Below are 20224 nucleotides of genomic sequence, written 5' to 3' on the forward strand. Positions count from 1 at the left end.
TGGCTTGCACAGGTAACTCCCCTGAGTGAATGAATTTGTGAGTGATGGTGATCCTGGGACCACAAAGGACAGCTTTAGAAGACAATTACAGGGGCAGCTAGGTGATACAACAGATAAGAGTGCCAGGTCCAGTCAAGAAGAAGACTCATCTCCAGCTGATTCACTTACAAAAATGAATAATAAGGAAATATATTTTGCTTGATAATACATGTATAACCCAGGGGGGGAAAAGACTCATCTCCTAGTTCAAATCTGATCTAAGGCACTTACCAGCTGTGTAACCCTGGGTGAGCTAATTCAATTAATCACGAGCTATTCAACCCACACCCTGCTTGGTCTTTCAAGGACCTCACAAATGCCTTGGTACTCTGGTCTTTCCTAGATACCCCAGCCAGAATCCCCTTCTCTGAGCTCACACTTGTAACAGAGAGGGAAATTCCTGACCTCACTTAAGAGATTAGTCCATGTCTCATTCCCCAGAGAAATGGGGAATTGGGCCAGATGGGCATGTAAGACTGAATCCCACAGGTCCAGGAGGCAAAGCAGCACAGCACAAGAGCTCTGCAGCACACCTTACCATGCCTCACCTAAGAAGTGGAGGAAGTGCTGAGATGAAGTCAAGCTCTCAAACCCTCCTTTCACCCCAGCGCTCCTAAGGAGGTAGCGACGGCAATTTCAAAGAGAAAGAAACACCCTCCACACACTGCATTGTAGAAAAATGACCCATGGAGGTTTAATTGATATAGAAAACATGGGGCAAGACAAGCTGGATTGATTGTCACCACAGCTGTTAAGAACACACAAGCCATTCCATTCCAAAACCACACAGCATCAGTCAAGTAACAAAAGGGACACCTCTGCGAGGGTGGGCTTGTGACTCGGTATAGTGCCTGAGGGAGTGAGCAATCTGGTCCCTAGGTTTCTCCTCCATGAGAAAGAGGATGAGAAGTTGGTTTCCACACTGAGAAGTGCTAAGCACAATTCCACAGCCATAAGACAGAAAAATGTTGACTTCTTATTTATAACAGTGAGATGGACTTCCCAGAAGTCCCCACCAAACCCCATCAAGGAGCCGGTTTGTCTGGTCAGCTGATTGAAGGGGACTTGCAGGAAGCCCTCCTCTGAGGGTGCAGACAGCTCCAGACCCCCTCCTCTGATTGTTGAATCTCTTACCTCTTCCCCCCTCACTCAGAGACTTCAATTGGTACAAGAAACCTCATCTACAGCAAAACTCAAAAGATTAGAGGGGATGGGAAGGCCAGGAGGAAGGAGGGGCAGAAAGAAGAAAAGAGTGCTGGCTGAAATGCAGTTGTTTTTATCCAAAGAAGCCGGTGAGAAAGGCAGGAGGAAAGCAAGGGCCGACAAGTAGACAAGGTGACCTGAGAACTGAAATGACTGGAATGAGGCCAAGGAGAGCCCCATCTCCTTTCCTAATGGCTTTCTGTCCATCCAAGGAAAGCCATAACCTTAACGCGTGAGGGTCATGGAATGGGACCCCTACAGAGGTCTGTCCCTGGCTTCATCTTCCCATGGAGTCTGACCCCAAGGTCCTCCTTTCCCCAAAGCACAAGGAGAGGGCCATTATGATGGCAAGAACCCAGGGATAAAAGTGGAAGGTGATTCCCTCAGTCACACAGGGCAAGCATGGCAAAGGCAGGGGGAAGGGTCATGGTTGCCTTGGGTCTCAGGGACCCCACGTCAATTGGCCTCAGGGAAGAACTCTGTGAAGCTGACCACAAACCTGAGAAAGCCCCAAATAGAAACCAAGTCATTGTGCAAAAATGGAATCATTAAAAAAAAAAAAACCAGAAGGCCTGATGTCCCCCTGCTGAGGTATTAGCTCAAAAGAAATAGATTCAGAAGGGAGCCAGTCCCCTATGAAGCACCACGTCCTGGGGTAAACATGCTTTGGAGAGGGGAGTCATCCATACCTTGATCTGCCCCAGTACATCAAAAGTTAAAAAACTGGCTACACTGGACCTCTGCAAAATGCCCTAGAGAACCAGGTCCTCTGGAAGGGCTAAGACCACTCCCTGAAGGGGTTCCCCTCGGCTTTCTGATGTCAGGCCCCCATGAAAGTGTCCAACCCCACCTCCTCCTTCCACTGGGGCTGTTGGCGAGGACTCATTCGCACTGGCATGAAACTGCAGGTCCTAGTGGGTCATGGAAGCTCAAAACTTCTCCATTTGGAATGGGGTTCTCAGAGGGTGTAGCTTGCTCTATTCCTCCCACTGTCCCCTACCCCATTGTCACTCCTCTACCCTCCCCCAAAGTCCTGAGAGGGTCAGGCAGTACAGCAGAGGAATGATGGATCAGGGACAATAAAGTGCAGGCAGCTCCTGAGGCACTTGGTCTAAGATGAGGAGGCTGGAGTGCCCTGTGCCCTACTGGCCTGGAGTCCTTAATAGTGATACACCTTCAGTTTGTTGTACTCATCCAGACCCAACTGCAGCAGGTTAGATGTAGCCGAGGGCTTGGGTGAGGAGGAGAAAAGAGGTCTGGCAATACTGTGAAGGAAAAGTTGAGGTTGGCTGGAGCAAAGATACAGAGGGAGTGGAGGTCATGGGAAGAGGGAAAGGAGAAAGAGCCCCCCCCCACCCCCACCCCCGAGTCCTAGCAGCACCCTGCCTTCATCCCCAGGCAGCTATCCTAGCCTCCTCCCTCCAGGAACATGGACACACAAAAGCAAAGGGAAAAGTTGAAAGGATACACCTTGGGATCCTTCTTTATATGCTCCAGCCACTTCCTGTTGGAGTCAAGCATGCCTTGAAAGTTGGAACCACTGCTCTGAGAGATCTGGGAGTGGGAGCGATGTAACAGGCGGAGCTGATCACTGAACCACAGGTGCCAAGGCAGTAAGGACAGGAGGAGGACAGGCAGGAAGGGGAAACCAGGGAAGAAGACAAAATGGCAGGGTCAGTATGGAAGAGAAACATCATCTCAGCTTGATTTTTCCCACCACTCCATCACAGGCCCCATTCTCTCTCTCTCTCTGTGGCCCAGTAAGGGAAATTTTTTTTTCTTTCTATTTTTAAACCCTTACCTTCCATCTTGGAGTCAATACTGGGTATTGAGGCCAGATTTGAACCTAGGACCTCCCGTCTCTAGGCCTGGGTCTCAATCCACTGAGCCACCCAGCTGCCCCCAGTAAGGGAAATTTTTAAAAGAAATAAGCAGCCCAGCTAGAAGCTGCTCCCAACCTCTAGATCTGTCTCTCAACACAAAGCTTTCTCAGTTGACACAGCCCAATGACTTCCCAGCTTCCTCATTAAATAGCATTTTTTTTCCAGGAACAGAGGGGGAAAGAGGATGCTTCCTCCCTTAGGAGAGCACTGATGCCTCAGATTTGGACTTGCTCATAGGCTCACTTTTTGCCAGTCCCTGAAGCAAAGTGCTCCAACCCTCCTCCCAAGCACTCACCCCCTACCTCACCCTCTGAAACAAGCCAGAATATTTTCTTGAAAAGGAATGTGAAGAGAAGCATGGAGACAAGGGGTGGGGCGCAGAAGAACTGGCAAAGAGTGATGAACAAGGACTAAGAAAATAACAATTGACTAAAGAAACCACTTTCTTGTCTCCCCTACTCCAGGTGTTGCTTTTCAAGAAGTAGTGTGCAAGAGGGCAGGCTAGTAGCTCAAAGACTTGTTTAAAGGAGCTGAGCTCTAAGGCCTAGAAAGGGGGGAAAGGAGCCCAACTCCAGGGATGATTTCCCATGCCCAGCTGTCAAGAGACATGGAAAGCCTTTGGAAATGTGCCAGGTAAGCACTGACATCTGAGTTTCTCCCCCTGGATGCTCCTCAGTGAAAGTAGGATCTTGCCTTTCACGTTGACAGAGGCAGATGCAAGTCACCCAGACTGACTTGTGTAAGGGAGAGGGCAATCAAGCTAATAGGGGCCCTTCTCCCCATTTTTTTGGGGAGACAGATTAGGTCTGCTTTTCCCCAGCAGTTCCATCCCTTGGGACAAAATGGGGAGCAACCTAAATCCACAGCTGGGACTGTAGAAAAGAGTTCAGGAAGCTTACCTGGCAGATACATAGCCCAATCTATTGTCCAAAGGGGCTGGGCTGCCACTAAGTAATGGGACTCCAGCTGGAAAACATCAAAAAATAGTTTACAGAAAGGCAGGGACTCCACATAATTGCTGCTCCCATCCCAATCTAACTGCCTCTTCTGGAAGCAGTGGCTTTGTCCCATTTCATTTTCAAACATTGAATTTTTCCAATGGGGAAATGGGAGAGGGTTCCTTGGGCACTTATAAGGCGATAGGGACATTTGTGGTATCCTAGCTTAGAGACAAGTAGATGGTACAGATGACCTCCCAATTCAGATCATCCAGCGATAGCGTTCTGTCAGGTTATCTTCCAAGCAAAATGCCCGGAAGACCTAGAACTTCCCAAATTCTTCATTTCTCAGATTTATTTAATTTTGAGACCAACATGGTCTCTTTCTCCAAATGGCCTATCAAGTGCCTGTGCAGGCCTGTGAACTATATAATAAAGTCATAGTTATGGAGGTGGGAAGGGAGAATCAGTCAGAGATCAGGAACAGGGAACTGGGGGAACTTTACCTGGGAAATATTTGTGCCACTTCTCCACCAGAAAGTTGTCCACTGACTGAGCAACTGAAGAAGAGAGCCCAGAGCTTACTTTAGGGCCCCAGGCCCACTGATTGGGAAGGGGGATACCAGAGGATGGAGCCAAAGAAGTGGGGACTGAAAGTCTGGTCAAGGAAGGGTGCGTAGAGATAGGAGTAGTCTTGGAGGGCATGGGAGGCATCTGGACTTGGGTTGAAGTTAATATGGGTGATGGCTGGATGCTGAGGGTGCCTAAGACAGTCAGTACCCCATTGAGTTCACCGGTGATTCTCTGTAAGGAGTTGCTTAAGTACTGGATCTTGCTGAGCTGGGAGAAAGGTATATTTGACATTGGATCCCCTGAAAGAAAAGATGTCAGTGGTGGAGGAGGAATTGAGGGGCCATTTCCAAACCATCTATAGTTTCTAGCTTCTCAGAAGACAGCATTGGGAATATTAAAGTCCACCCAGAGAGAAAAACTTCAAAGCTCAGTCATCTTCATGGCTGAAGATAGGGTCCATGCTCTCCTGGACAGACACCAAAAAGAGATAGAAAGTGGGAAGGGCAGAAAGGGTGAAAAGTGTTTCTGCCCATTTGTAGGCCAGGATCAGCAAAAGAGAAATCCTGAAAGCTGGCATCCAGAGAAGAAAGAATTCTGTAAGGAAGTCGATGTCAGGGACTAAGTGGAGAGTGCAGAAGTCTAGAGAGCAACAACTCATTCCCCAGAGACTTCATGAATGCTGTAGGATATTTTGTCTTTTCCTCTGCCCTTATCTCCTCCCCATTACCAGCCAAACACTGCTCACCGTGGGGCAGAGGGGAAGCCTCCAAGCTGATACTGCTGTCTTCAAAATCACTAAGGTCAAATGTCACCACCTTCCTTCCGGGCATTCCTCTCAGGGTGTCCTCATCTGAAAGCTAATAGGAGAAGGACTTGTCTGTCTGACGGACCCAATGCCCTCCTACCCACATGGCCAGTGGGGGCTGAGGACACCATGGGCTCAAACACCACCTCACTGCCCAGAGGGCAGCAGAGACCTAAAGGAGAAGAGCAGCCAATGTGGGATCAGCTGCTCTCTCTAACCAGAGCCAGGACGCCTGTGGGCAGGACTTGAAAATGCCCACAATCTCCACTGTACCCCCCACCCTCCACACCACATTCCCTCCCATGTCTGGAAATCATTACTTGTATGTTACTGTCATGCCAGAGTCACTGAGCCTTCACTGTAGTGGACACATACAACTTAACAAAAAACAAATACCTGATGCCACAGAAAGCAGAAGTTTCTGGCAGTGAAAATATCTACATTATAATAACAGCTAGTATTTGTATAATGCTTTATAGCTTAGAAAGCCCTTTACATATACTAACTCATTTGATTCTCATAACAACCCTGTGTGGCACAGTGGATAGAACACTATTCCTGGAGTCAAGAGGACCTGGGTTTAAATCTGGCCTCTGATAATTCCTAGCTGTGTTACTCTGGCAAGTCTTATTTAACTCTGTTTGCCTAACTCTTGCTCTTTTGTCATAAGAGTTGTTACTAAGAAAGGGTTAAAAAAAAAACAACACACCAACCTGTGGGATAAGTAGGGGAAACCGAGGCAGCAGGAGGTTAAGTGACTTGCCCCTGGGTCACAGAGCCAGGAGGTATCTGTGGCAAGATGTAAACTTGGATCTTTCTAACTCCAAGTCCAATGTTCTATCCACCACACCACTATAAGCAGCCTTCACCCAGAGGATGACCTGACTCTTCTCCACTTGGGTCTTAGCCAGTCCCCTGGGGCTCTATTCCCTGGGAGGTCAGCAAAGTGGCACAGAGGCTTAGAGCAGCAGAGCTGCGTTAACAGAGCACCTTTTCAATGGCCCCGTGGTCAGCAGTTACTACATCTTTGGGACAATGTGCTTGAGGGTCCCGGGATGCTCAGAATCACTAAGCAGATACAGCGGGGCCTACAAGTGCACTCTCCTTATGATCATGGGACCTCAGAGAGCTACCTAACCCAGTCCATTATTTTATAAATGTGGAAACCAAGGCCAAGAAAGACTACATGAATTCCCTGAGGTCACAGGACTAGAAATAGAGAAGCCAGGAGTCTGACTACAAATCCAGGCACCATGCTTCCCCTCATTTACCTCAAAACCCAGATTAGCAATAGCTAGAGCACCAGGCCTAGAATTAGGAGGACCTGGGTTCAAATCTGACCTCAGACACTTTCTAGTTGTATGATCCTGAGCAAGTCACTTAATCCCATTTGCCTAGCCTTTGCCCTTAGAATTGTTAAGATAAAAAATAAAGAGTTTTTTAAAAACCATTCTAGGTAAGTCCATGCCCTCTCTCCAAATTTGGGCCTTCCAGACCTTTCTACTCCAAGGCAAAAAACCTGACACCTATGTAATCTAAGCAAAAGGAAGACAACATTCAAGGCTCTTCTACCCTGAGTCATGAACCTAAAGAGCTGTACCTCTTCCCGGAGAGAATTCTCCAGCTGACTCAGCTTCTCCTCCTTTTTCTTCAGCAGAACTTGGCCCTTGCGCATGGCTGACTTCATCTCATCCAGCTTTTTTGTCTCCTACAGTCAGGTAAGAAAGAAGGGAGAGAGAATCAGGGCAGTGCAGATGGGAAGTGAGAAGAGGAGGCAGCATTCATTAGCCTGACGGTAAGCAGCCCAGGGGATACCAGCCTTTCTGTCAACACCAGGTGCTCAGGCTTTGCTCAGCTCCAGGGTTCCTTCCTGCCTTTCTAACCCATACGGTCTCACAGGCTATTGGTATTAAGCAAACTGTAGCATCAGCCTTCTGAATGAGAGTTGAAATGTCCTAAAGAGGTCCGCTTTGCTGGCAACATCAAATGGTCTAACCAATCAAGTCTGTGACTTCTACTAAAAAGTATTAAGCCCTTATTCTCTGTAAGAAAGGGTCTCAGAATCAACTTACGCCAAAAGCTATTATAACAACAATTGCTAACATTGATCCTTACAACAACCCTGTGAGGCAGGTGCTACTATGACCTCCCTTTTACAGTTGAGAAAACTGAGGCATATAGAGGTTAAGTGGCTTGCCTAGGGTTATACAGATAGAATGCATGAGACAAGATTTGAACTTGGGTGCTCTGATCTCCAAGTCCAGTGCTCTTACCCACTGAGCCATCTCACTGCCTCAATTATGTTCAAAGCCATATAGTAGGGGGCAGCGAGGTGGCTCAGTAGATTAAGAGCCAGGCCTAGCTCAGCTCCAGGAGACAGGAGATAGGAGGTCTTGAGTTCTAATCTAGACTCAGACATATCCTAGTTGTGTGATCTTTGGCAAGTCACTTATCCCCGATTGCCTAGCCTTTACCACTCTTCTGCCTTCCTAAGTATTGGTTCTAAGACAGAAGGTAAAATTATTAAAAAATTATTTTTAAAAAACTACACAGTAAGATCACATGGCATCTTTCTCTAAGACTCAAAGATTTTATGAAGATGCACCAATTACAATACAATGCATTGGAAGCCCGCTTTGGCTTCCGAATGGCTGGAGCCTTGCCCAAGATCAGCATTCTAGAATCTAGAAGGATCCCATCAGGGGCCCTTCCCCATCCTTTCCTCTCCTACTCAATAGGCAGAAGGACCTCGGCTTTCCTCCCCATTTCCCCTTGGGCCTCTTTACCTCCTCTATGTTCTTCCGTGTATCTTCGAGGGCATGAGAATTGGGCAGATCTTCAGAGGTCAGCTGGGCGGCGGCGGCGGCAGCAGTGGCAGCAGCAACATCATGACGCCACTGCTGCTGGGCAGCTTTTAGAGCTGTCTGCCGCTTCCTCATGGAACGTGTCTGCCGGACCAGGAATTCCCTGGCACTGCGAAGGGACATGCCCTCAGAGGAGAGGTAGTGGCGGAGGCTGCAGGAGACAGGCCAGGTGCAGGCAGTCAGAAGAAAACCCAAAGGCTGGCACGTGTCAAAGCCTCAGGATCCCCTGCGTGCAGTCACTGAGAGAAGCTTTAGGGGGTAGCACTCAAGGGACAGATAAGTGCTTGCAGACAACCATTGGGGAGAAAGGCCAGGGCCTACACAGCATGTCCTGAAGCTCTTGTGGGGCAGGACTGCCATTAGGGATCATTAATCCTCCCTTCCTGACCCTGCAGGCTACTGGACAGACACCCAAATTCTCTTCATCTTGAGGAACTGGATGGTTCTGTGGCTTTCCCATGTGCTTTCCTCAGTCCTGTTCTGAGAGCCTATCTCCTGTCCCCAGCCTCACTGATGGTAAGCTTCCTTTCAATCAATTCCTTCCGCATGAATTTAGTAAGTACCTACTCTATGCAGAGCATAAAGGGGCCCCAATACTTACTTATCCAACTGGGGAGGGCTCTCCTCATTGTTCAGAGTGGTGCCAGCAGTGAGCTCTTTATCAAGGGTCTAAGGGGGAAGAGCAGAAAGACACCACAATGGGAGAGTTAGGCACCAACTCCTCCAACCTGGAGAGAGAAGCAGACCCAATGGCTACCCCAGCACCTGCTTTGTCAGTTCTCCTGCAGTGTCTCAGCCTGCTGGGAAGTAGCTAACTAGGGGAAACACCTAAATGGTAAGATCCCAGCTGACTTAAGAAATGAGGAAAAGTCAGGCAGGGATGGTGGCACAGGTACCAGAGGCTCTGAGAAAAACAGAACCAAGGGTGCAGATGAGGCAGGACTGCAACTACCTAAAGCCTACAAAGCTTAGCTCCCTTCCCTCTGAGATGTGCTCCCCAGACCCATACTAAGCTTCTCATCCTCCACCAAGCTGCCTCCAGCTCACCGTCCCCAAGGATTTCCTCAGGTCTTCCAGATGGAGTTCTCCATCACGGCGAGGAGAGGCACTGATCTCCTCAACAGCCAGCTCATTCAAGACATCCTGCTTCCTCTGGGTCTCTGCCTCTAGGTCACTAGAACAGAGGGGAGATGAGAGACGTGCTCATGCTAACATACCCATCTGTCCCTTCATCATTTGGCAAACACATAACTGACACAATGAACAAAGCAGGCTTATCCCATGCTAAAGTCTTGTCCCAGGTCACTCCTGAGGTCTATCAGCCCTGATTCAGAGGAGAGGGCTGGGTGATTACAGACTCATTTCTGGAAGTAGCTAGGTAGACAGAGTGCTGGACTAGATTCACAAAGACCTGAGTTCAACTCTGGCTCAGAAACTTGCCCACTGTGTGAACCTCAGTTGAGTCACTGAACCTGTTTGCCTCAGTGTCCTTATTTGTAAAATGAGGATAATAACAGCCCCAACCTACCTCTCGGAGTTATACTCTTTGTGAAGCACTTTTCACAGGGCCTGGCATAGAGCACATACTATATAAATATTTATTCCCTATTCCCTTCCCTCATTTCTCTCCCTAAGACTCCTGCTGGGGAATTCCACTGCCCATCATCCCCATGTATTCCTTGGGAAACAAGGGAGCAAGGCAGGGACTGCCCCCACACCCCAGAAGGGCCAGCAGTCAGGATTCTACATAACCCAGTTTCATTTCCATGCTCATGATGCATGAAGAGCAAGACACAACCATCAGCAGCAGAGCATGCTTGACTAGCTGAGTTGAGGGATTCCAGAACCCCTACCTCATGCGTCTCTGCAGCCTCTGAATCCGAGCCTGGAGCACCTCTACCTGGGACTCCAGCTCAACCTTCTTTGACCGCAGATCCTCCATAGTTCGGCGCAGCTGCCGAGTGGACTCTGCCAGGTGGGCTTGCTCCTTCCTTGATTCCTCCAGTTGCTGGTGGGTGGCTGTGGCTTCCTGAAAGCAGAAGGAAAGTGGAGTCTTCTAAGGGGCCAAAGGAAGAAAGCAAAGAGGAGAACTAGAAGGTGGGACCCTGGAAAGTACAGTAGGAGAAGAGAAAGAGCAGAAAGGAGACACATTTCTCCTAGGCTCCTAGGTCACAGGGGTCCCACCAGACTTGTTTCCTTCATCACGAGAATGACTACCTAGCATCCTGAAGCATCCATCCCACAGGTCTTGATTTGGAGAATGATTTCCATGTTGGTGTTGAACCCCAGTGTTCTTAACTGAACCAAAAAGAATTAGAGAAACAGAGAGAAGAAGAAAAAAGGCAAAGAGAGAAGACTAAGGATGGAATAAAACAGACCTCTCTCTCCAGGGCAATCTGCTTCTCTACATCTAGAAGCTGCTGCTTCTTCTTTCTGATGGTTTCCTCCTAAGATATAATTAAAGGAGAGATGGGGACTTTGGCTGCCAACCCCTCTCAGGATCAGAAGACAAAGAGAACATCTATCAAGGCTTTCCCCATGAGGAAAGGCAGGCCAACATTGAGGCACCTGGGAACCTGTACCTCATCACTCTTGCCTCAAAAGTCACTTACTTGCACATCCAGTTGGACCAATCTGGCCTTGATATCTTTAGTTCTGGATTCCAAGTCTGCCTCTAAATCCTCGAGCTTCCTTTCCTGGAAAAAAGGGTAGATGGAAATAAACATGCCAGAGGCATAAGGAATGAGGTGAAGCCAGGGGTAATTAGGATCCCAGAGTTCCCAAAATGCTGGGATCCTCAATCTCCTCTGATAGTTCCTCCTCCCCACCCTGCACACCTCACCTTTACCCAAACAATGGGTCACCCTGTTTCCAAAGGCACAGAAGAGAAACAAAAGCTCTGCCCCCCCCAACCCCCCCCCACACACACACTTCTACCAGTATTAGGTAGGGAAAGGCTGAATATTCTGAGAATACTTGGCCTACGGATGAGCCAGGCAGATGCCCACAGGTCTCCGACACCGTATGATGCTAGACAAGGGGCTTCCCATACTCCCTCATGCCCACCGGGGGCCGACCACTCACCTGCTCTCGGTGTCTGAGCCGGATCTCGCTGAGCTGCCTTTCCAGTTCCCGCCGCACAGTTTCCAGTTCTCGGTCATGAGCCCGCCTCAGACGCTCCATCTCACTGGACAGATTTGTCCGAAGATCCGCTCGCTGCTTCCTCTCCTACCAGAGGGAAGAGAAGGCCAGGTTGGTGGATGGACTGCAGAATTAGAACAGACATTGGCAGAGAGAAAGGCACAGGGTTTCCCCACAAGCTTAGGCAAGTAAGAGCAAAGATAGAGCAATATAATGGAAGCCGACCTTTCCAGAAGAGCAAAGTTGAGGAAAAAACTCTCTAGTAAACACACACACTCAAGACATCCATAACCTTTTTATAACCCTTACCTTCAGTCTTAGAATCAATACCATATGTTGGTTCCAAGGCAGAAGAGTGGTTAGGGCTAGGCAATGGGGATTAAGTGACTTGCCCAGGGTCACACAGCTGGGAAGTGTCTGAGGCCAGATTTGAACCCCAGGATCTCTTGACTCCAGGCCCTGGCCATAACCTGTCAAACAGAGAAGGTCTCGAGGAAGGCACACACGAAGCCTCAGCAAGAGGGACAGGCTCCTCCCGGCTACAACTTAGAGACCAAATAAAATGGTTTAGCACTTACATGTTCACTGAGAACAGCAGGCTCATTTTCACATAGGAGGAAACGGAGAATCACAGGGGTTCAGTGACTTGTCTACAGCCACAGAGGTAAAGACCTGGGATTTGAACCCAGGTCCGACTCCAAATCCAGGGCTAGTTCCACTAAACCACAATAACCTCCAAGAGAGAACAACCGCAGGGGTCCTTTCCTAAACATGCTTGACACGTGGCCATCCAGCCTCTGCTTGAAGACTTCCTCTGGAGGGTGTGTTCCACACTACCTCGAGGTGGCTTATCCCAGGCAGGCCAGTTAGTCGGTCAGGCAACAAACACTCAGTAAGTGCATTACTGTGCATCAGAGACTTATCTAGGTTTACTGTACACTAGATGGAGGCAGGGAGGTGGCTCAGTGGATAGAGCCCCAGGCCTGGAGTCAGAGGCCCCGAGGTTAAATCTGGCCTCAGACATTCACTAGCTGTGTGACCCCAGACAAGTCATTTGATATCTGCTTGCCTTCATCCCCTGGAGAAGGAAATGGAAAATCATTCTGGTGTGTTCTCAAAGAAAAGCCCGCACGAGGTCACAATGGGTCCGACACAACTGCAAAGGCCGGTAGTGAGCCCCGCAGAGCCCCCACTGCCACAGGAAAGATGAGCAGCCAACAAGAGTCCAGGCTGGCCCAGAGACAGACAGACAGACAGACAGACAGACAGACAGACAGACAGACAGAGAAGCCCATCTGGGTGGGAGACGGGCCGCCATGGCACAGAGGGGAGGGGAGGAGCCCAGGAGAGAAGCAGGCACAACTCCAGAATCCCCACCCACAGGAGAGCTCAGACAGCCTTGCTCAGCCTCCACGTCTGCCTGTCCGGTGGTCCTCAGAGGCTTTATTCTGGGCCCCTGCCTCCTCACGGTCACGTGGCACATACAAGGGGATGACGGAGGCGAGTTACCTCGTCATCATACTGTTCCCTGGCCTCCGCCAGCACTCGCTGATGCTCTTCCTTCATTCTGTCCAGCCTCCGCTCGTGGTCCTTCTCCACATCCTCCCTCTTGTCTCTCAGGAGGTCACTCAGCTGCAGGGACCCAGAAAAGCTACGATGGGCAGGACCAGAGGCCTACGTACAGAGATGTGCCCTCACAGCCCTCTGGCAGCCAGGGTGGGGGCCCTGAGCCCATGACACGAATGACCACTGACCCACACATGCCAAACCCCCCTGAGGGAGCAAGCCAGGTCAAGGGCCCTCCTTTGGCCTGGGGGAGCCCAGGACAGATGGGAGGAAGGTAAATCCAACAGGGGTCTGCTTGCAGGCCCAGCGGCGGCTAACCACCCCCTCCCCAGCCATCCCTCTGCAGTATTCACCTCTCTTTCATACTCCGTCACTCGGTAACTTTTCTGTTGGACTCTCTGTTCTGCCTGGCCCAGTTCTTCCTGCAGCTGGGCCTCCTCCCTCCGATGGACCTCCTCTATCTGCTTTTTCAGGCCAGCAATGACCTGAGGAGGGACCAAACATTAATAAAGAGGCAGGAGGGGAATAGTGGAGGGCAGCGCAGGAAAAAGATGCTGGCTTGGGAGCCAAAGAAACTCGGCTCTAACCCCAACCCTTCATGACTATCTGTGTGCCCTGGGGCAAGGAATAAATCTCTTGTGGTCTCAGTCTCCCCATCTGTAAAATGGGAAGACTGGATTACCCAGCCTCTAAAGTCCCTTCCCATCCTCAGTTAATGATGCTATGAGAAGACCCTGGCTATACCCTCAGGGAACACTTTAGGGAGGGGCTCAGTTCCTAATAAACCTAATGAACATTAAGTTCCTATCAAGCACCTACCATTTATCAAGTGCCTACCATGTGCCAGGCATTGGCCTAGGTACTGGGGAGACAAAGACAAATGAATCCTTTCTTGGCTTCAAGAAAAGTGAGGGAGGGGATAGCTGGGTGACTCAGTGGATTGAGAACTAGGCCTAGAGATGGAAGGTCCTGGGTTCAAATCTGGCCTCAGAAACTTCCTAGCTGTGTGACCCTGGGCAAGTCACTTAAGCCTCATTGCCTAGCCCTTACTGCTCTTCTGCTTTGGAACCAATACACTGTATTGATTCTAAGACCTTGGAGGGTAAAGGTTTATTAAAAAAAGTGTGAAGGAGATAGTATGGGCACAATGGGGAGACTTCAGACACACCCTAGTTTGTAAACCTGGGCAAGTTTAACTTCTATCAGTCCCAGTTTTCCCATCTGTAAAATGGAGACAATCATAGCACCTAATGGTTGTGAGGATTAAGTGAGATAGGATCTGTAAATTGCTCTGATTAAGGAAAGTCCTTCTCAGGGGATGACAAATATGTAAATAAATATAAAATAAACACAGTAAGTAGATGCCTCCTCTGCATTTCCATTTCATGGGCAGATGACATCATGTAAGCTCTAAGCAAATATGAGATGACTGGAGGGAGCACTAACAAGTCAGAGGCTTGGGGGGAGGGAGGAAGCAGGGAAAGTTCCACATAAGAGGCAGCACCAGAACAGAGCCCTGAAGGAGGCAAAGAGGAGCAAGAGTGCACATTCCAGGACCTCGCTGAAGGGACAGAGAAAGCAGGCAGAAAACTGAGCTCAAAGAAGACTTAAGGCAATCTATCTAGCTGAAACACAGCATGTGAAGGGTTGTCGAATGAAATTCATCTGGAAAGCCCAAGCCAATCTGTAGGCAGTTTTCAAAGCCTGGCAGGAAAGATTGTGTTCCTGGAGGTGATCAGCAGAGAACCCTTGGAGATTTTTAAGCAGATCAATTATATGGTCAGACCTGTGGCTTAGGAAGTTTATTCTGGGAACCCCACCAATTATGAAAGAGACGACGCCATTATAATAGCCCAGATAAGAGGTAAGAACTTCTACTAAGATCAAGGCAGTGAGAGGGAGAGAGAAGGGCAGAGGGCATCCTAAGAGATGCTCGGGGGCTAGAACCAACTTGACCTAACAACTGAACAGATAGGAGAGAGAGAAAGATGAGCATACAGACCCTGTTCAGAATACCTAATAGAAATGGCCCATTCATTCTTTAGGACAAGAGTATTTAATTTCCAACTCATTTTTGGTCTTTCTGCTGCCCTTTGTTAAATGTAATTTTCATTGCATTATAGTCAGAAAAGGGTACATTTAATATTTCTGCTTTTCTACATTTTTCTGGGGATCTTTGTGCCCTATTATATGCTCATTTTTTTGTGAAGATGCTATATACTACTGAGAAAAAAGGAATTTTCCTTTCTATTTCCATTCAATTTTCTCTAGAGGTCTATTATATCTAACTTTTCTAAAGTTCTATTTATCTCCTTAACTTCTTTCCTAATTATCCTTTGGTTGGATTTCTCTTCTTCTGAGAGGGGAAGGTTAAAGTTCTCCACTTATAAAGTTTTACTATTTCCTCCTGTAACTCATGTAACATCTCCTTTAGGAATTTGGTACATATAGGTTTAGTATTATGAAGATGGGATTAACTCTCCCCTGCCATTTTTAGATTTAATCACCAGAAGCGTATACACTTCACTTACATTTGAGTGGGGGAGGCCTGTGACCCACGTTTGCAAAAGTAGGAGATGAATCAGAAACCACTGACTTCCCCCTGGAGTCCTAAGCAAAACTATAGACTATAATTTGTCCATGTAAAAGTAGAGGAAGGCATAGGAAGTGAAGCAAAGAAGCATCTTTAAAAGGAGTTACAACTTCCTGTGATGAGTTCTTCATTCTTTGGAGTTCTGAGTTCAAGTTGGAATCTGATGAAGAATCTGCTTACTGGACCTGAGACCTTAGACTTGGTGAGACTGTTCTTAAATCTCTCCCTTTGAACTACCACATGGGTGAAAAAGGCTGATTCCCTTCCTGGATTTTCTGAAGAGACTTAGCCTCAGGAGAGGCTTCCCCTCTTGAGAGAGGCTTTATGATTTAGGCCCTTGCTTTATTCATCCCAGGGCCCTTGGCTCAAGGTTGAGGCCCCTCAGGATGAGGACTAATTAGCTCTAGCTGGGTTGAACCAGGGGATGGAGCGAAATACTTAGTGTGTTAGGATAGATATCTTACCCTATCCTCTCTCTGACTTTCTTACTTTTCACTCTCTCCTTTTGTAAATAAACTACCATATAAAATCATTTGGAATTGAGTAATAATTCCTGGCAACCATACTCTTAAATAATTTAGTCCAACCCTTTCATTTTAACCCCTTACATTCTGCCCCTTACAGTACTGATATTGTTTCATCATCTATAGTACTTTTATCAAGATGTAATTTCCTCCCTTTTTTTTTTGCTTAGATCAATTTTTACTTCTGCTTTGTCTGAGATCATGATTGCTACCCCTGCTTTTTTTACTTAAGTGAAAGCATAATAGATTCTGCTCTAGTCTTTTACTTTTACTCTGTGTGTGTCTCCCTGCTTCAACTGTGTTTCTTGTAGAAAGCATAGTGTGGGATTTTTTAATCCACTTTGCTATCCTTTTTTAAATTGGGTTTTTATTCCACTCTGCTATCCTTTTCTGTTTTATGGTTAAGTTCATCCCATTACCCAGTAGAAATGGGACTGGCCACTGAGAGGGGAAGTCCTTTGGTAAATTATGACTAGCATACAATAATACAATAGTACTACAGTTGACTCGCTGGAACCAAGGTCCCCGGGCCTCCTGCTACCTATAACCTAATGTTCTAGGGCGGCAGTCATGAGGAATAGTCTTACCTCATGGTGCTTCTCCTCAGCTGAGGTTTGAAGTCTCTCCAGGTTGCCTGCATGCTCCTTCTCCAGAGATGCCAGAGCCTGGTAACAAGGGAAGCAACAAAGTTACCATAAGAGAATATAGGCAGATGGAGTACTTGACTGGATGCTACCAACGGACAAGGAACCACACCATAAAACCAATTCCCACTGTATGTTGGTACATATAATAGAAAAAACCCTGGTGCTGGATTCAAGAAAACCTAGATTTGAGTTCTAGCTCTTATGACTATGATCATGGAATCTTAAACCTTCCAAGCCTCAGTGTCCTCATCCATAAAATGGGATTAATACTACTTTTCTACTATCTCATAGGATAATTGGTCAGGATCAAATAAAATAATATACATTCCGAGTGCTTTATAAATGGTCAAATGGTATATAAATATAACAGTAATAAACTTAAGACCTAAAGAATCACATGCAATTCTTTGTTTATCTGAAATTATTCCTCCAATTCCTATAATTTGTAATTGACTAAGTATCCAAAACACCATAGTGACTTCGCATTCTTCTTAGTTGTGGGCAAGATTATAGTCAAACTGATTTCTCTCTTGAGTTTAAACCAAGGTATGAAAAACCCTGATTCCCAATCTCTCAAAAGATACAAAGCTTTGAGTATTGCTGCCATTTAGAATTCATTCTCCTCATCCAAGCACTAAAGTCCCTGGGAAAACTTCTCTAAAGCTCCAAAGAACCTGGGATTTTGGGGGAAGGCAGGGTGAGTGAGGCCCTGAAATTTTATCCATAGTAAGAAGTAAACTTCTTCTCCCAATACAGAAATACACCTGCTCAGCATTGGATTTTCTTAAAAGTATTGCCTGGAGCACTAAGAAGTTTAGCAATTTGAATAAAATCACAAAGCAAGTATGGGTCAATCTTCCAGTTTTCTATTTACTCTCATACTTATTTGTGGGGAATATTAGTAGGCTAAGGGAAAAAGGAAGAGGAAAAAAGTGTCAAGTATACTGTGTATTATCAGTCCCAAGACACAAATATAAGGTCATCTCACCTTTATGAGGGTATCTGATATGATATAATATCTAATATGAGGGTAGGAGAGATCTTCCAAGAGACTCTGCTTAAAAGTTAATGGTGGATGGGGCTTAAAACAGTCATAGGATCATCTAGGGACAAGGATATTTTTCCTCAAACCCTGATTTGCCACCACTGATGGGGGCACCACTGTAGCTACTGTCACAGGATCAGTCCCAATCCTCAGAGGGAAGAACTCCCAAACCATTTCAAAGTCTATCACTCCCAAGAATAACAATGAGATCAGACAGGTCCCTTTGGAGCTCCTGGTGAGGAATGAGTCCAAAGCCACCCTTTCTCCAGATCTGTTCTCTAATCTGTTCCAACCTCTAAAGATGAGTGCTTTGATTTTCCACCTCCCCCTGATCTGGCCCTAAGTTCATCCTTGTTTTCTTTCTCATAGAGTGAACTAATGGAAGTTCCATATTAGTGGTGAGGACACTCACTAACTGTACCCAAAGGTCTCCAACTAGACATACACACCTCCTTCCTTTCATCTTCCAGCCGTTCTCTGAGTTGACTCATTGCTTTTTCATTCTCTTCTTCCAAGAGGGCCTTCTCTCTCTTTTCATTATCCTCTATCTCCTCCTTAAGTCTCTCTAGCATCTGCTTCTTTTTCTGCTCTAGGCTAAACTTCTCAGCCTTCTGCAATGACTCCAAGTTTTCTCTTACTTTCTGTAGTGAAGCTTCTTGCTCTGCCCTGGAGAGACAAGAGGGCAAGAAGATAGACATGAACACCACTAGACAGAGCTTCATGAGACTAAAAAATCTATTCTCCATCAGTCAACCAATCAATAAGCATTTGTTAAGTGCCTACTCTGTGCCAGGCACCATGCTAAGCAATGGGATATAAAAAGAAGCAAAAGACAGTCCCTGACCTCAAGAAGCTTACAATCTAGTGGTGGAGACAATAAACAAATATATCCCCAAAAGCAGCATATTTACAGAATAGGAAATAAATAACAAAGAGAAGGTCCTAGAATTAAAGGGGAGAAGGGAAATCAAGAAAGTATCTATCCTACAGAAGGTGAGATTTTAATGGAGTCTTAAAAGAAGCCCATGGAGCCAGTAAGAAGAGACAAGGAGGGAGAACATAGAATATTCCAAGCACGGGAGACATCTAGAGAAAAATGCTCAGAGTCAAGAGATGGGATGTCTTGTTCAAAGAATAGCAAGGAGGTCAGCCTCACTGGATTGAAGAATATTTGGAATACAGTGGGAATAAGGTGTAAGATGATTGTAAAGGTAAGAGGGAGCTAAGTAATGAAGAATTTTGAATGACCAAGCATTTTGTAGCTGATCCTGGAGGTGATAGGAAGTCACTGGAGTTTACCAAGTAGGTGGGTAACACGGTTGGACCTGCACTTTAGAAAAATTACATTGGTAGCTGAAAGGAAGATGGTCTGAAGTGTGGAGAGACTTGAAGTAGGCAGACTCTCTACCAAGCTATTACATTAGTCCAGGCATGAGGTGGTGAGGGCCTGTACTAGAGTAGTGGCAGTATCAGAGAAGAGGGCACATTTGGGAGATGTTGCAGATCCAATACGAGGGGTGAGAAATAATGAGGATGGCTCCTAGTTTGGAAGCCCAAGGAACTAAAAGGATGGTGTTGGCCTCCAGGGGGATTATGGGTATAGGGTGCGGGTGGGAGGGAGGGGGGGGGCAAGTTTAGGGGGAAAGATAATGAGTTCAATTTGACACAATGAGTTTAAGATGTCTACTGGATGTCCAGATCAAGATGTTTGAAAGGTAGTTAGAGATGTGAGATTGGAGGCCAACAGAGAGGTTGGGGCAGGATAGATCAATCTGAGTCAATCATCAGCATAGAGATGACAACTTAATTCATGAAAACTAATGAGACCACCAATTAAGAAGTAATAGGAAGAAAAAGGGCTCATGACAGAACCCTGAGGGCCACCTATGGTTAGGGGGCATATTCTGGATACAGATCCTACAGAGACTGAGACTGAGAAGGAGCAATCAGATAGACAGGAGAACCAGAAGTATCCTGAAAATCTAGAGAAAAGAGAATCTCAAGGAGGACAGGGTGATCAACAGTTTCAAAGGCTACAGAAGCATCAAAGGGAATCATAATTGAGAAAAGGCTGTTGGCTTTGGCAACTAAGAGATCATTAGTAACTTTGGAGAAAGCAGTTTCAATGGAATGATGAAGTTGGAAGTTAGACTGTAAAGGAAGAAGAAAAGAGTGAGAAAAGAGAATGCAGGCATCTATTGTAGATGACTTTTTTTAGTTTAGTTGCAAAGGTCAGAAGAGTTAGCAAGAATGGAAAGAGGAAGTAAGCATTTTTTTTTTACAATAAGGGAAAGATAGGTGTATTTGTAGGCAGTAGGGAAGGAGCTAGTAGACAGGGAGAGATTAAAAATAAGGACAGACAGGCAAGTGAATTTTAATAAACATTCAAAGAACAATTAATTC

The 20224-nt window shown here is 46.8% G+C and overlaps 1 protein-coding gene across 17 annotated transcripts in view; it reads right to left on the reverse strand.

Moving 5' to 3' along the window:
• Positions 1-708: 708 nt before the first annotated feature.
• The window catches only part of CEP164 (centrosomal protein 164), a 97510-nt gene continuing 77994 nt past the window's right edge, over positions 709-20224 (reverse strand). For 7 of the 17 annotated variants that reach the window (XM_016433830.2, XM_056794330.1, XM_016433828.2 and 4 more), the window contains 17 exons: positions 18271-18487; positions 16717-16794; positions 13366-13497; positions 12956-13120; positions 11390-11533; positions 10918-11001; positions 10684-10752; positions 10159-10334; positions 9353-9479; positions 8907-8974; positions 8228-8456; positions 7042-7149; positions 5382-5493; positions 4570-4935; positions 4025-4091; positions 2711-2833; positions 709-2498 (listed from right to left, as the gene is read on the reverse strand). In XM_016433830.2, coding sequence (XP_016289316.1) covers positions 2402-2498; positions 2711-2833; positions 4025-4091; positions 4570-4935; positions 5382-5493; positions 7042-7149; positions 8228-8456; positions 8907-8974; positions 9353-9479; positions 10159-10334; positions 10684-10752; positions 10918-11001; positions 11390-11533; positions 12956-13120; positions 13366-13497; positions 16717-16794; positions 18271-18487 — 2362 coding nt within the window. In that variant the 3' untranslated portion in view covers positions 709-2401. Of the gene's footprint in view, positions 2834-4024; positions 4092-4569; positions 4936-5381; positions 5494-7041; positions 7150-8227; positions 8457-8906; positions 8975-9352; positions 9480-10158; positions 10335-10683; positions 10753-10917; positions 11002-11389; positions 11534-12955; positions 13121-13365; positions 13498-16716; positions 16795-18270; positions 18488-20224 lie in introns of all 17 variants that reach the window. The other 10 variants (XM_007494726.2, XM_056794332.1, XM_056794336.1 and 7 more) reach the window with 6 other exon arrangements.

The sequence above is a fragment of the Monodelphis domestica genome, chromosome 4 (genome assembly GCF_027887165.1).
Source record: "Monodelphis domestica isolate mMonDom1 chromosome 4, mMonDom1.pri, whole genome shotgun sequence".
Classification (NCBI taxonomy): Eukaryota; Metazoa; Chordata; class Mammalia; order Didelphimorphia; family Didelphidae; genus Monodelphis; species Monodelphis domestica.